Source organism: Oncorhynchus mykiss, chromosome 10, assembly GCF_013265735.2.
Source record: "Oncorhynchus mykiss isolate Arlee chromosome 10, USDA_OmykA_1.1, whole genome shotgun sequence".
NCBI lineage: Eukaryota > Metazoa > Chordata > Actinopteri > Salmoniformes > Salmonidae > Oncorhynchus > Oncorhynchus mykiss.
In genome coordinates, this window is record NC_048574.1 from 45,562,208 (window position 1) to 45,575,504 (window position 13,297).

General features: G+C 48.5%; 1 protein-coding gene across 2 annotated transcripts in view; it reads left to right on the top strand.

Annotated features, from left to right (window-relative positions):
• The window catches only part of LOC110534033 (ephrin type-B receptor 4a), a 38,849-nt gene that overhangs the window by 8,727 nt on the left and 16,825 nt on the right, over nucleotides 1-13,297 (top strand). For both annotated transcript variants that reach the window (XM_021618669.2, XM_021618670.2), the window contains exons 2-4: nucleotides 5,728-5,798; nucleotides 6,007-6,288; nucleotides 7,596-7,986. In XM_021618669.2, coding sequence (XP_021474344.1) covers nucleotides 5,728-5,798; nucleotides 6,007-6,288; nucleotides 7,596-7,986 — 744 coding nt within the window. The remainder of the gene's footprint in view (nucleotides 1-5,727; nucleotides 5,799-6,006; nucleotides 6,289-7,595; nucleotides 7,987-13,297) is intronic.

Below are 13,297 nucleotides of genomic sequence, written 5' to 3' on the forward strand. Positions count from 1 at the left end.
CTCTTCCCTTCTCTCTTTCCTACTCTATCTCTCCCTCTCTCTAGGCGTGTAGGGGGTAATTGGCACTCTGAGTTTCCTTAATTAAAGCGGGGGTCTAATTGTAGTCGATGCAGGGCGAAGGCTCACAGGCCTATAATTTCCCTATCACACTCCAGAGCCACTGGAGGGGAAAGAGAGGGAGGAAAAAGCAAGAGAGCGGAAGGGCAAGTAGCGGAGAGGTAGAGAAGAAAGTGAAGAAGTCAGTCTGTGATTAAAGAGAGGGTTTGTGTTCCAACTCGATGGAGTCATGCTATCATATTCAAGGTCACTTATCTAAAGAGCAGAGGCATTTGGGTTTATTCACCTGCTATGTGGAGTGGATGGGGTCAGAGCCTACGGGGACAGAGCTGGTAGTAGGAATCCTAGACTACTGTACCGCCAGGCCCTGCTCTCTGGGGTGGTGTAAGGCCAGGATGAAGGATGGCACCAGCTTATATGGAACACTCTTAGGCAGGGGTCTAAGACCTGCTGGTCTGCAAAAAGCAGCAGGCTGCCTGACTGAGTGTGTGTGTGTGTGTGTGTGTGTGTGTGTGTGTTCAGTCAGCCCCATCTCAATGATAACCTCCATTTACTGTTGGGTGGCCTGTACTCTCTTGGACATGGTTTTTCTAAAAGGGTTCTTCGAGGCCTCCCGAGTGGCACAGCTGTCTAAGGCAGTGCATCGTAGTGCTTGAGGCGTCATTACAGATCCGCGTTTGATCCCAGGCTGTGTCACAGCCTGCTGTAGTCGGGAGACCCATGATGCGGTGTACAATTGGGGAGGGTTTGGCCAAACGGGATGCCCTTGTCCCATTGCGCTCTAGCGACTCCCTGTGGCTGGCCGGGCACTTGCAAGCTGACTGCAGTCGCCAGTTGTACGGTGTTTCCCCCGAAACATTGGTGCACTGGCTTCTGGGTCTCAACCTTTGCCTCTCCTGAGTCCATACGGGAGTTGCAGTGATGGGACAAGACTGTAACTACCAATTGGAAATTGCAGAGAAAAATGGGTTCAAATAAAAATAAGTACAGAAGGGCTCTTCAACTGTCCCCATAGCGGAACCCTTTTGGGTTCCATTTAGAATCCTCTATAGAAAGGGTTCTACATGGAACCCAAAAGGGTCCTATCTGCAACCAAAAAGTGTTCTTCAAAGTAGGGCTGACCCCATTTAGTTGACTGGTCGATAGGCTGTTGGTCGACCAAGATTTTTTTACGGCAAGCAGTGACAAATATATTTTATGGCACGTGAGACACCTGCCTGATTCACCCCTGTCTCAGTGGACTAATCCATTGCAGAGGCCACGGGGGTGGCACACCAGTATCACCAGTTGTACATTTATTAATGAATTAATTCCCATCATTTCTAATCTACAATGTTTGTTTGATTACGGTCATTTCTGTTAATACATTCAATATATTATTATTTCAGTCTTACTGTTGTCATTGTCAGAGTGGACAACCTATGCTACACTTGTGAGAAAAGAGAAAAAAGTTGTGGTTTAGAGGTAGGCCTAAGGCTACCTGGCCTCCGTGCAAATGTAGGCTTATTTGCCCATTTGGGGATCTGATAGTATTTCTGATTGTCTTAACTCACCATCACTATGGAGCTTCTTCTACAGCAAGTAAACAAGGTCTGTTTTTACATCCATTGAGAATGACAATAGTTCCTCAACATAGCCTACTTGACAGGCTTTTTTCCAGCTCTCTCCCTTTTCCATAACCAGTCAGCATGAAAGGGGGAAAAGATGTCATGCTCTGATCCGGTGGAAATGTCATAAAATAGGCCTACCTGATTCCTTCTTATCCCTTGCGCAAATAGTCTACAGCTGTGTCTGTTTGTCTGGAGCTCGCTGGCGCAGGAAATGGGCCCAGAATATTTATACAATGTTGCAAGTTTGCAAGCATGATTGGGCCCGACCAAGTTAGAAGTTAATACAATGTTTTAAGTTTCTTGTAGACAGGCCATGCATATCCAATGTGATTTATTCGTTTTTTATCAAGATATTTTCTTCCTGCAGGCTGCAATGTTTTTATTTGTTGGTTTATGTTGGCAATGGCAATAGAAGTCGTTTTTTAGATTTGTATAATTTTCATTTAGGTACAATTTTGATGAACCACATGACATTGATTTTGAGACATGTAGTTATTAGAAATGAAATGAAACTGTTCCACAAAAATGTGCATATGAAAATCTAAACTGTCACGCCGATCAGTAGAAATGGTACGATAACTTGGCACTCCAAATGGAAAAGGTTGCCGACTGCTGGTGTAGCCTATTCCCGTCAACTTTAGGAGTGTAATGGCAGAATCTGCAAAGGTCAGCAGTAGCAGGCAGCGGGAGGAGGAAGGTCGGAACAGGTTTACTCCTTCTGATTGGGCTATATTGATCTCTGGCTCCCTCTTTAGTAATTTGTGAGTCTTCATTTGTAATCGCAGTGCTTAAAGCATCAGACAAGCTCAGTAGCCTACATGTAGTTGATTATATTCAAACATAGGGTGTGTCTACAGTACATGAACTCTCGGTCGACTAAGATTTTTTTTTTGTCGGGGACAGCCCTACATCAAGGGGTTCTCCTATGGAGACAGCCAAAGAACCATTTGAGGTTCTAGATAGCACCTTTTTTTCTAAGAGTGTACTCTGTCATATAGCGCGGTACTACATGTCTGTGCATGCATACACAATGAGTAAACATAACATTAGGAACACCTTCCTAATATTGAGTTGCACCCCCATTTTGCCTTCAGAACAGCCTCAATTTGTCAGGGCATGGACCACACGGCGTCGAATGCTTTCCACAGGGATGCTGGCCCATGTTGACTCCAATGCTTCACACATTTGTGTCAAGTTGGCTGGATGTCCTTTGGGTGGTGGACCATTCTTGATACATACGGGAAACTGTTGAGCGTGAAAAAACCAGCAACGTTGCAGTTCTTGATACACCTGGCACCACTACCATACCCCGTTCAAAGGCACTTAAATATTTTGTCTTACCCATTCTCCCTCTGAATGGCACACATACACAATCCATGTCCAATTGTCTCAAGGCTTAAAAATCCTTCTTTAACCTGTCTCCTCCCCTTCATCTACACTGATTTGAAGTGGATTTAACAAATTACATCAGTACTGGATCATAGCTTTCACCTGGGTTCACCTGGTCAGTCTGTCATGGAAAGAGCAGGTGTTCCTAATGTTTTGTCCACTCAGAGTCGAAAAACACTCAGACAGACACATGCATGCTGTCTCATAAAACATAATGATAGTTCAGTGGTAAACAGTGATTACACACCTCATACTCACCACGCACTCGCCTCATACTCACACGGCTGGCGTAACCGGCTGTGCCTGGAGGGGGCTGACAGTTGTGTTTCCGCTGCTCCTTATGATTGATCCTCATAGGACATCAGTAGGAGCAGGTTAGGAATGGCACAGTGTGTGTGTGTGTGTGTGTGTGTGCGCGTGACTCCCATTTTATAGTGGCACACCAGTTACCACCAGGAAGACGTTGTGTAATTTGGTTTCCTGTGAACTTGAGGCAGAACACACAATGGGGAAACACCGGGTGAGATTGTGTTTTCTTCAACCCTCCATCTCCACCTCACCACCATGCCTTCCCATTCCTCCATTTCCACCTCACCACCATTCCTTCCCATTCCTCCATCTCCACCTCACCACCATGCCTTCCCATTCCTCCATCTCCACCTCACCACCATGCCTTCCCATTCCTCCATCTCCACCTCACCACCATGCCTTCCCATTCCTCCATCTCCACCTCACCACCATGCCTTCCCATTCCTCCATCTCCATCTCACCACCATGCCTTCCCATTCCTCCATCTCCACCTCACCACCATGCCTTCCCATTCCTCCATCTCCACCTCACCACCATGCCTTCCCATTCCTCCATCTCCACCTCACCACCATGCCTTCCCATTCCTCCATCTCCACCTCACCACCATGCCTTCCCATTCCTCCATCTCCACCTCACCACCATGCCTTCCCATTCCTCCATCTCCACCTCACCACCATGCCTTCCCATTCCTCCATTGGATTTACACTTGTTCTACTCCTGTCTGAAGCTGAGAGCGACCCTGCTCCCCCTTAACCCCTCATCTCCCTCTCTCCTTGCCCCCTGGGTGTCGATTTGTTAATTCTGGCTGTTGGACTGTGCTTATCAGCCCTCTGCAGCCTGCTACTACCAGGGAAGGATGGGAGAGAGAGAGTGGTAAAGATACGAAGGGGAAACAGGAGGGAGAGAGAGAGGGAGATGTCAGGGCTCTCAGGGACTGTCAATGGAGATGGAGAGAGTGAGCGATATGGATAGAGAGGGAGAGGGAGAAGTGTTTGGATTGTCAGAGACAGGGTGGGGGGGGGGGGCTGTTAAAGGGCGCATTGTATCAAATGTGCCTCAGTGTAAATGACAGTCTGTCAAACCTGCAGGTTTCATATCAGCCTATCAGAATTATTGATGGCATGGCGCTGTTCTGTTCTAAACACAGCTGACCCAGAAAACACACAAGTGATAGAAAACTTTCATTCTGTCTTTTCAAAAGCAGACTGTGCCAGAGAGTAGGGTGCACTAAGATAGATAGAAATAATTCCCTCACGAGGCAGAGGGAGGGTGGGGTGAGAGAGAGAAGGAACGGAAGACAGAAGAGAGAGAAGTTAGTATCTGTGCACACTGAGGACGTGTATTAATAGATCAAAGGAAGCCTGGTAGTGGGGAGATGATGTGGGCACGGCTGGGGATGGTCATGTGACCATCTTACCTGCAGACAGCCTGACCCCTTAGAAGGACCCCTGCAAGGAAACCCCTTAGGGATGGACAGACTCTAGAAACACACCACTGAGATTCTGATGGAAGGAAACCTCGTTCCATCAATAAGTCATGGGCGGACCACAATGCAGCAAAGAGCCAATCTACCGAGGGACGTCTGGGGGGGAAGAGGCATTTTCGCAGGAAAAGAAATCATTTCAGCTCCGCTTGCCTGTGACATTTCTGTATTGTTCCAGTTCCGGGCCCCAGTCCGTATTGAATTACTCAATCATAGCAGAACAGTTCTTGGCTGTTAGGGACCTGGCAGTCTGCCTACACTCCAGGAGATTACGCAGAATCAATTCATTTGTAACCACGGCTGGAGGGGTGTTGTTGTGCCGTAGGTGTATGCGCAAGACCAGTGTGTGTGTGTTTGTTGTGTGCGCGTGCATCCGTGTGTCTATTGAGTTGCACATGTGCATTTCGAATATCCCCTTGTTCCCACAGCTAGTCCATATGTCCCCACCCTCTGCCCCTGAGAATAGAGAGGTTTCTCAGCAGGTTCTTTTTTTAGCTAGAAACAGGGGGGGGGGGGGGGCCTTAGGACAGACCTGTATGGCACACTGACCGCAAACATGGAGGACAGGGAGGGAGGGAGGGAGGGCTAAACAGAGCTAAAAGGCGAGGAAGAGAGCAGGGTCTATTTGGCTCAGGACTCAGTTGCTGCCTCTCTCTGTAGTGAATATATTATCAACCACCTCTCCCTCCCTCTTCACGTTGAAGCGGAGGGTTTAGGGAGAGCCAGTTGAATGACACAGTTCTACTGCCTCAGTCAGTTGATCACGGTGAGCACCGGGAAAGTGTGTCTGTCCGTGTATCTCTGTGACGGCTGTTGAAGTGTGTGAAGTGTCCTCCCCTGCGGTGTGTGTCCTCACATTTCTCGTGTCCGTCTTCACAGAGGTCCTGATGAACACCAGGACCGAGACTTCAGATCTCAGATGGACCATCTACTCCCGTGACAACCCTCTGGTGCGTATACGGACCCCCAAACGTATCCTCTCTATCTCTCTCTCTCTCTCTCTTTCTCTCTCTGTAGAAATAGGTCCATCCGATACTGGATCCTACCTTTGAACTCACTTTATTCCTCATAAGTTTAGAATCTGTATGCCAACTGTATAACAATGTGTCATTGATGGGCTTGCTATCTAAACATATTTTCTATTTTCCCCTGTCTCAGTGGGAGGAGGTGAGTGGTCTGGACGAGGAGAACAACAGTGTGAGGACCAATCAGATCTGCCAGACGGACGGCTTGTCCAGCCATTGGCTGCGCAGCGGGCTGATCCAGCGGCGGGGAGCGTCCCAGGTGTACGTGGAGCTGCGCTTCACCATGATCGAGTGTTCGTCCAGTGTCACACACCACCGCAGCTGCAAGGAGACCTTCAACCTTTACTACTACCAGGCCGACTCTGACGAGGCTACACCCACTCACCCATCATGGATGGAGAACCCCTATACTAAGGTACACAGCTATTGTGTACACACATACACACACACACACACACACACACACACACACACATCAACACTCTGCAACACATTCCTCATGGATGAAGAACCTCTACACTAAGGTATACACACCAAGGGTTGGAACCGGGTCAGGGAACAGAACCAAAAACTGGAAAATAACTAAATTATTTGAGGAATAGAATCAGAATCAGAAACGAAAGTGATCTATACTGTTCCGGAACAGAAACTTAATTTTTTAAAGCATGGGAACTGGTTAATAATGTTGTTTTTTTCCCCAGTTCCACGAAAATCGCAAAAAAAAAGTGCCCATGCAAAGCCCTCACTCTGTCATTCAGAAATGTATTCCAGTGTCTGCCTGCCTGCCAGCTGGAAATCTTTGTGTGTGTGTGTGTGTGTGTGTACCGTAGGTTACCTGCCCCTCCCATCTGAAGCATAGGTTACTGTAGCCTACTGACAACATTACAAGCATGAATCAGAAATTGGGGGGAGATGTTTAAAGGAATGGATTAACTTTTTCAATGCCAGTTAAGGATATTATAGTTATCATGTTTCATTGGATTTATGAATTCTAGCGCTGCTCTGAACACACAAGCTTGTTAGCTCTGGTCCACCGTTAAACCAACTCGGAAGTTCAAAGACACTCAAAGTTCCTGCATAGAAGCCGCTCTTCCGTAGATATAATTCTGTGGGCCTAATTCAGATCAGGCATGTCCTGACAAGATGTCCGCCGCTGCAAGGCAAGCTTCCCCCGTCCTCTCTCCTCACCCGCAAAATATGTCAGTTGCATCTCATGCCCTACATTGTGACTGGCAGCACAGTTTGTGTGTTTGCCTTTCGTTATGATTAAACCATGTTGTTACGGCGGAATACAATTAGCTCTTAACGACTTTCCTATACAGATTAAATCGCTTACCCGCTCAATAGCCAGTTACTCGGCCTGCGCTTATTGGGGAAGTCATTTAATGTCGAGGTAAATGAAATGAAAAACGATTTCAAAGGTTTAAAAAGGAAAGGAATATTAAACTGTACTTTTGGGTCTCGAACCGGTTCAGAACTTTCTTTTTCTGGTCGGAACAGTGCAAAAAAATGACGGTTCTGTTCAGAACGAAACGTTTTGGAAAACAATTTCGGTTCCACACACAGCTGCTCTACACACACCGACATATACAGATATACACGCCCGTTATGGATGGAATCCACTGGAATGTGAGTAGGCTGTTGGGATGTTGGATGCCATGTAGAGATATTACTTCCTGTGTTTGTGTTGACCGCCTGCCTCTCCCTCCTGTCATCCTGTAGGTGGACACAGTGGCAGCAGACTTCCTGCTGAGGAAGGGCGGGGAGCGTAAGTTCAATGTGAAGACCCTGCGGCTGGGGCCTCTGTCTAAGAGGGGCTTCTACCTGGCCTTCCAGGCACAGGGAGCCTGCATGGCCCTGCTGTCTGTCAGGGTGTTCTTCAAGAAGTGTCCCGCCCTGGTCAGCTCCCTGTCCTCCTTCCCTGAGACCGTGCCCCGTACCCTCGTACAGGAGGCCCAGGGTGTGTGTGTGGACAACGCCGCCCAGCAGGGGCCCCGGCCACGCCCTCCCAAACTCTTCTGTGGAGAGGACGGCCAGTGGGTGGGCCAGCCCACTACCTCCTGTGGCTGCCTGTCCGGATATGAGCCCGCTGATGGACACAGCCGCTGCTCAGGTGAGAGGAAAGGGGAGGTGGGGGGAGACAAGGGGAGTATGCCGTCTCATCAGTTTAGGTGGAAATCTATTCTGTCTGTCCTTTCACACTCACACAGAGTTGATGCCTAAACAATGAAACAATGGAGAAGTGGCCGGGTGGGGGTTGGAGGGTGGGGAACAAGAGAGAAGAGGCTTACAGAAGCAGTATTAACTGGGAGTGTTGTGGTGGGCAGGTTAAAGCCTGGGGGACTGAGGGAGGTCAGGGGGAGCAGGGAAAAAGGTTAGAGGTGAGGGCGGTGTCACAGGGCTGGGCGGCTGAGGGTGGCGCTTAGGACATGTCAGGACTGGCTGTCAGACAGACCCAGTGAATCAGCCATGAATGGAGGGGAAGAGAGGAGGGAGGGAAAGAGAGGAGGGAGGGAAAGAGAGGAGGGAGGGAACGAGAGGAGGGAGGGAAAGAGAGGAGGGAGGGAAAGAGAGGAGGGAGGGAAAGAGAGAATGGAGGGGAAGGGAGGAGGGAGGGAAGAGAGGAGGGAAGGAAAGGGAGGAGGGAGGGAAGAGTAGGGAGGGAAAGAGAGAGAGGAGGGAGGGGAAGAGAGGAGGGAGGGGAAGAGAGGAGGGAAGGACAGAGAGAAAGGAGGGGAAGAGAGGAGGGGAAGAGAGGAGGGGAGGAAAGGAGGGGAAGAGAGGAGGGAGGGAGGGAAGAGAGGAGGGAAGGAAAGAGAGAAAGGAGGGGAAGAGAGGAGGGAGGGAAAGAGAGAAAGGAGGGGAAGAGAGGAGGGGAGGAAAGGAGGGGAAGAGAGGAGGGAGGGAAGAGAGGAGGGAAGGAAAGAGAGAAAGGAGGGGAAGAGAGGAGGGGAGGAAAGGAGGGGAAGAGAGGAGGGAGGGAAGAGAGGAGGGAAGGAAATAGAGAAAGGAGGGGAAGAGAGGAGGGAGGGAAAGAGAGAAAGGAGGGAAGAGGAGTGAGGGGAAGAGAGGAGGGAGGGAAAGAGAGGAGGGAGGGGAAGAGAGGAGGGAAGGAAAGAGAGGAGGGAGGGAAGAGAGGAGGGGAGGAAAGGAGGGGATGAGAGGAGGGAGGGAAAGAGAGGAGGGAGGGAAAGAGAGGAGGGAGGGGAAGAGAGGAGGGAGGGGAAGAGAGGAGGGAGGGAAGAGAGGAGGGGAGGAAAGGAGGGGAAGAGAGGAGGGAGGGAAGAGAGTAGGGAAGGAAAAAGGAGGGAGGGAAAGAGAGGAGGGAGGGAAAGAGAGAAAGGAGGGAAGAGGAGGGAGGGGAAGAGAGGGAGGAGGGAGGGAAGAGAGGAGGGAGGGGAAGAGAGGAGGGAGGGAAAGAGAGGAGGGAGGGAAAGAGAGGAGGGAGGGAAGAGAAAAAGAAGGGAAAGGGAGAAAGGAGGGGCAGGGAGGAGGGAAGGAAAGAGAGAAAGGAGGGGAAGAGAGGAGGGAGATGAGAGGGGGGAGGGAAGAGAGAACGGAGGGGAAGGGAGGAGGGAGGGAAGAGAAAGGAGGGGAAGAGAGGAGGGAGGGAAGAGAAGGGAGGGGAAGAGAGGAGGGAGGGAAGAGAAAGGAGGGGAAGAGAGGAGGGAGGGAAAGAGAGGAGGGAGGGGAAGAGAGGAGGGAGGGAGGGAGGGAAGAGGAGGGAGGTTGCAGGTAAAGAATCTTCCATTACCAGTACATGGAAGCCAACCTGACAACAGAGAGAAGCAGGGAGTATTCTCTCTGGGGAGGGACAACTCTCCTAATGAGTCAAATTATCCATGTAGACACACACACACACACACATTCACAGGTGGAGAGAGACAGATGGACGGAAATGCGGATAGTGTATAATGAAAAGCCAAATGTTTTACTCAAGCCTCTTGTTTGAAGAGAAGAAAAAAAGTATGAAAATGTGTGCACTCACTACTGTAAGTCCCTCTGGATAAGAGTGTCTCCTGAATGACTCAACTGGAATGTTCTGATGTTCTATCGTACGTTTCAGTGGTTAGATAAAGTCTTTTGCTGCTCTGACGGGGAGTTGCTCATGAGCCAAAACAGCCACACTCAGCAGGTCATTACAGGCACTCCGCATCATTGCAGATGACTGAAAATGTTGGAGAAGAGCTCGTACAGACAGTAATAGAGCTCTGCCAAGCTAACGCCAGCACGCACACTGGTACGCACACACACAGTGCAGGACACTTCTCTTCCTCATGTCCACACCATCACACAGATACAATGCCACAGGCAGGCGGTGGGTTGCCTCTGTCTAGCTAATTGCTGTGCTCTTATTTCGTTCTTTCAGTGTGTGAGTGTGTGTCTGTGTGCCTGTGTGTCTGTGTGTGAAATGGGCCTCCACCCCTATCTCCCACTCCCCCCTGGAGAAATGTAAAGGGAAGGTCACAATAGGGTCACATTCCACACTCTGTGCTTTAAGAAGAATGGGAACACTCTCTCTTCATCTCTCTCTCTCTCACACACACTTTGTCTCTCCCACATGCTACTGCCTCAGTAGCACTTGTCTGCACAATGACATTAGCATACACACACAGCCAAGTATATACAGTGGGGCAAAAAAGTATTTAGTCAGCCACCAATTGTGCAAGTTCTCCCACTTAAAAAGATGAGAGAGGCCTGTAATTTTCATCATAGGTACACTTCAACTATGAAAAAAAATCCAGAAAATCACATTGTAGGATTTTTAATGAATTTATTTGCAAATTATGGTGGAAAATAAGTATTTGGTCAATAACAAAAGTTTATCTCAATACTTTGTTATATACCCTTTGTTGGCAATGACAGAGGTCAAACGTTTTCTGTAAGTCTTCACAAGGTTTTCACACACTGTTGCTGATATTTTGGCCCATTCCTCCATGCAGATCTCCTCTAGAGCAGTGATGTTTTGGGGCTGTTGCTGAGCAACACGGACTTTCAACTCCCTCTAAAGATTTTCTATGGGGTTGAGATCTGGAGACTGGCTAGGCCACTCCAGGACCTTGAAATGCTTCTTACGAAGCCACTCCTTCGTTGCTCGGGAGGTGTGTTTGGGATCATTGTCATGCTGAAAGACCCAGCCACGTTTCATCTTCAATGCCCTTGTTGATGGAAGGAGGTCTTCACTCAAAATCTCACGATACATGGCCCCATTCATTCTTTCCTTTACACGGATCAGTCGTCCTGGTCCCTTTGCAGAAAAACAGCCCCAAAGCATGATGTTTCCACCCCCATGCTTCACAGTAGGTATGGTGTTCTTTGGATGCAACTCAGCATTATTTTTCCTCTAAACACGACGAGTTGAGTTTTTACCAAAAAGTTATATTTTGGTTTCATCTGACCATATGACATTCTCCCAATCTTCTTCTGGATCATCCAAATGCTCTCTAGCAAACTTCAGACGGGCCTGGACATGTACTGGCTTAAGCAGGGGGACACGTCTGGCACTGCAGGATTTGAGTCCCTGGTGGCGTAGTGTGTTACTGATGGTAGGCGTTGTTACTTTGGTCCCAGCTCTCTGCAGGTCATTCACTAGGTCCCCCCATGTGGTTCTGGGATTTTTGCTCACCGTTCTTGTGATCATTTTGACCCCACAGGGTGAGATCTTGCGTGGAGCCCCAGATCGAGGGAGATTATCAGTGGTCTTGTATGTCTTCCATTTCCTAATAATTGCTCACACAGTTGATTTCTTCAAACCAAGCTGCTTACCTATTGCAGATTCAGTCTTCCCAGCCTGGTGCAGGTCTACAAATTTGTTTCTGGTGTCCTTTGACAGCTCTTTGGTCTTGGCCATAGTGGAGTTTGGAGTGTGACTGTTTGAGGTTGTGGACAGGTGTCTTTTATACTGATAACAAGTTCAAACAGTTGCCATTAATACAGGTAACGAGTGGAGGACAGAGGAGCCTCTTAAAGAAGAAGTTACAGGTCTGTGAGAGCCAGAAATCTTGCTTGTTTGTAGGTGACCAAATACTTATTTTCCACCACAGTTTGCTAATAAATTCATTAAAAATCCTACAATGTGATTTTCTGGATTTCTTTTTCTCATTTTGTCTGTCATAGTTGAAGTGTACCTATGATGAAAATTACAGGCCTCTCTCAACTTTTTAAGTGGGAGAACTTGCACAATTGGTGGCTGACTAAATACTTTTTTGCCCCACTGTAATTTAGCAGACAGTGTTTAACTAACTTCTGTTGCTGTCTTCTCGTTTTAATGTTGAAGGTTGTACTCTTATTTCGCATCCCTCCCCACCAAAGAGGAAAGTGTGTCATTAAAGGCAGTGTGTGTGGGTTGATGTATGGAGAGTGTGCCATCGGTGGTGGTGGGGGGGGCATAAAGCTCTTTCAGTCGCTGTTAGCTATAAAACTCTCTCATCCCACCAGCAGCCAGCCAGTTAGAGGGTATTTACCAACAGCACTCTGATGCCTTATCTCTGACTCCTGTCTCTCCCTCTTTCTCTGTCTCCTTCTTTCTCTGTCTCCTTCTTTCTCTGTCTCCTTCTTTCTATGTCTCTCGCTCCCTCTTTCTCTATCTCCTTCTATCTCTGTCTCGTCCTCTGTCTCCTTCTTTCTCTGTCTCTTTCTCTGTCTCTCTCTCCCTCTTTCTCTGTCTCCTTCTTTCTCTGTCTCCTTCTTTCTCTGTCTCTTCCTCTGTCTCCTTCTTTCTCTGTCTCTCTCTCCCTCTTACTCTGTCTCCTTCTTTCTCTGTCTCCTTCCTTCTTTCTGTCTCCTTTCTCTGTCTCTCGCTCCCTCTTTCTCTGTCTCCTTCTTTCTCTGTCTTTCTCTCCCTCTTTCTCTGTCTCCTTCTTTCTCTGTCTCCTTCTTTCTCTGTCTCTTCCTCTGTCTCCTTCTTTCTCTCTCTTTCTCTGTCTCTCTCTTTCTGTCTCTCTCTCCCTCTTCCTCTGTCTCCTTCTTTCTCTGTCTCTTTCTCTGTCTCTCTCTTTCTCTGCCTCTCTGTCTCTCTCTTTCTCTGCCTCTCTCCGTCTCTCTCTTTCTCTGTCTCCCTCTTTCTCTGTCTCTCTCTTTCTCTGCCTCTCTGTCTCTCTCTTTCTCTGCCTCTCTCCGTCTCTCTCTTTCTCTGTCTCCCTCTTTCTCTGTCTCTCTCTTTCTCTGCCTCTCTGTCTCTGTCGGTCTCTGTTTCTCTCGGTCTCTGCCTCTGTGCGGCTTCGATGCTCCCTGGCGTCTGGTCACTGAGGTCGAGTCTGTTAGGGGAACTCTGACCCTCAGAGCAGCTCCACCTTCTGTCAAAAATGCCTTTTACTAAGATGCATTGTAGAGTCTGCTCAGTATCACTGTAAGGATTCTTTTGTGATTCTTTGGAGATACTTATGTGTTGTGTCCGGTACCTGTTTGCACATGTTTCTAAGGCA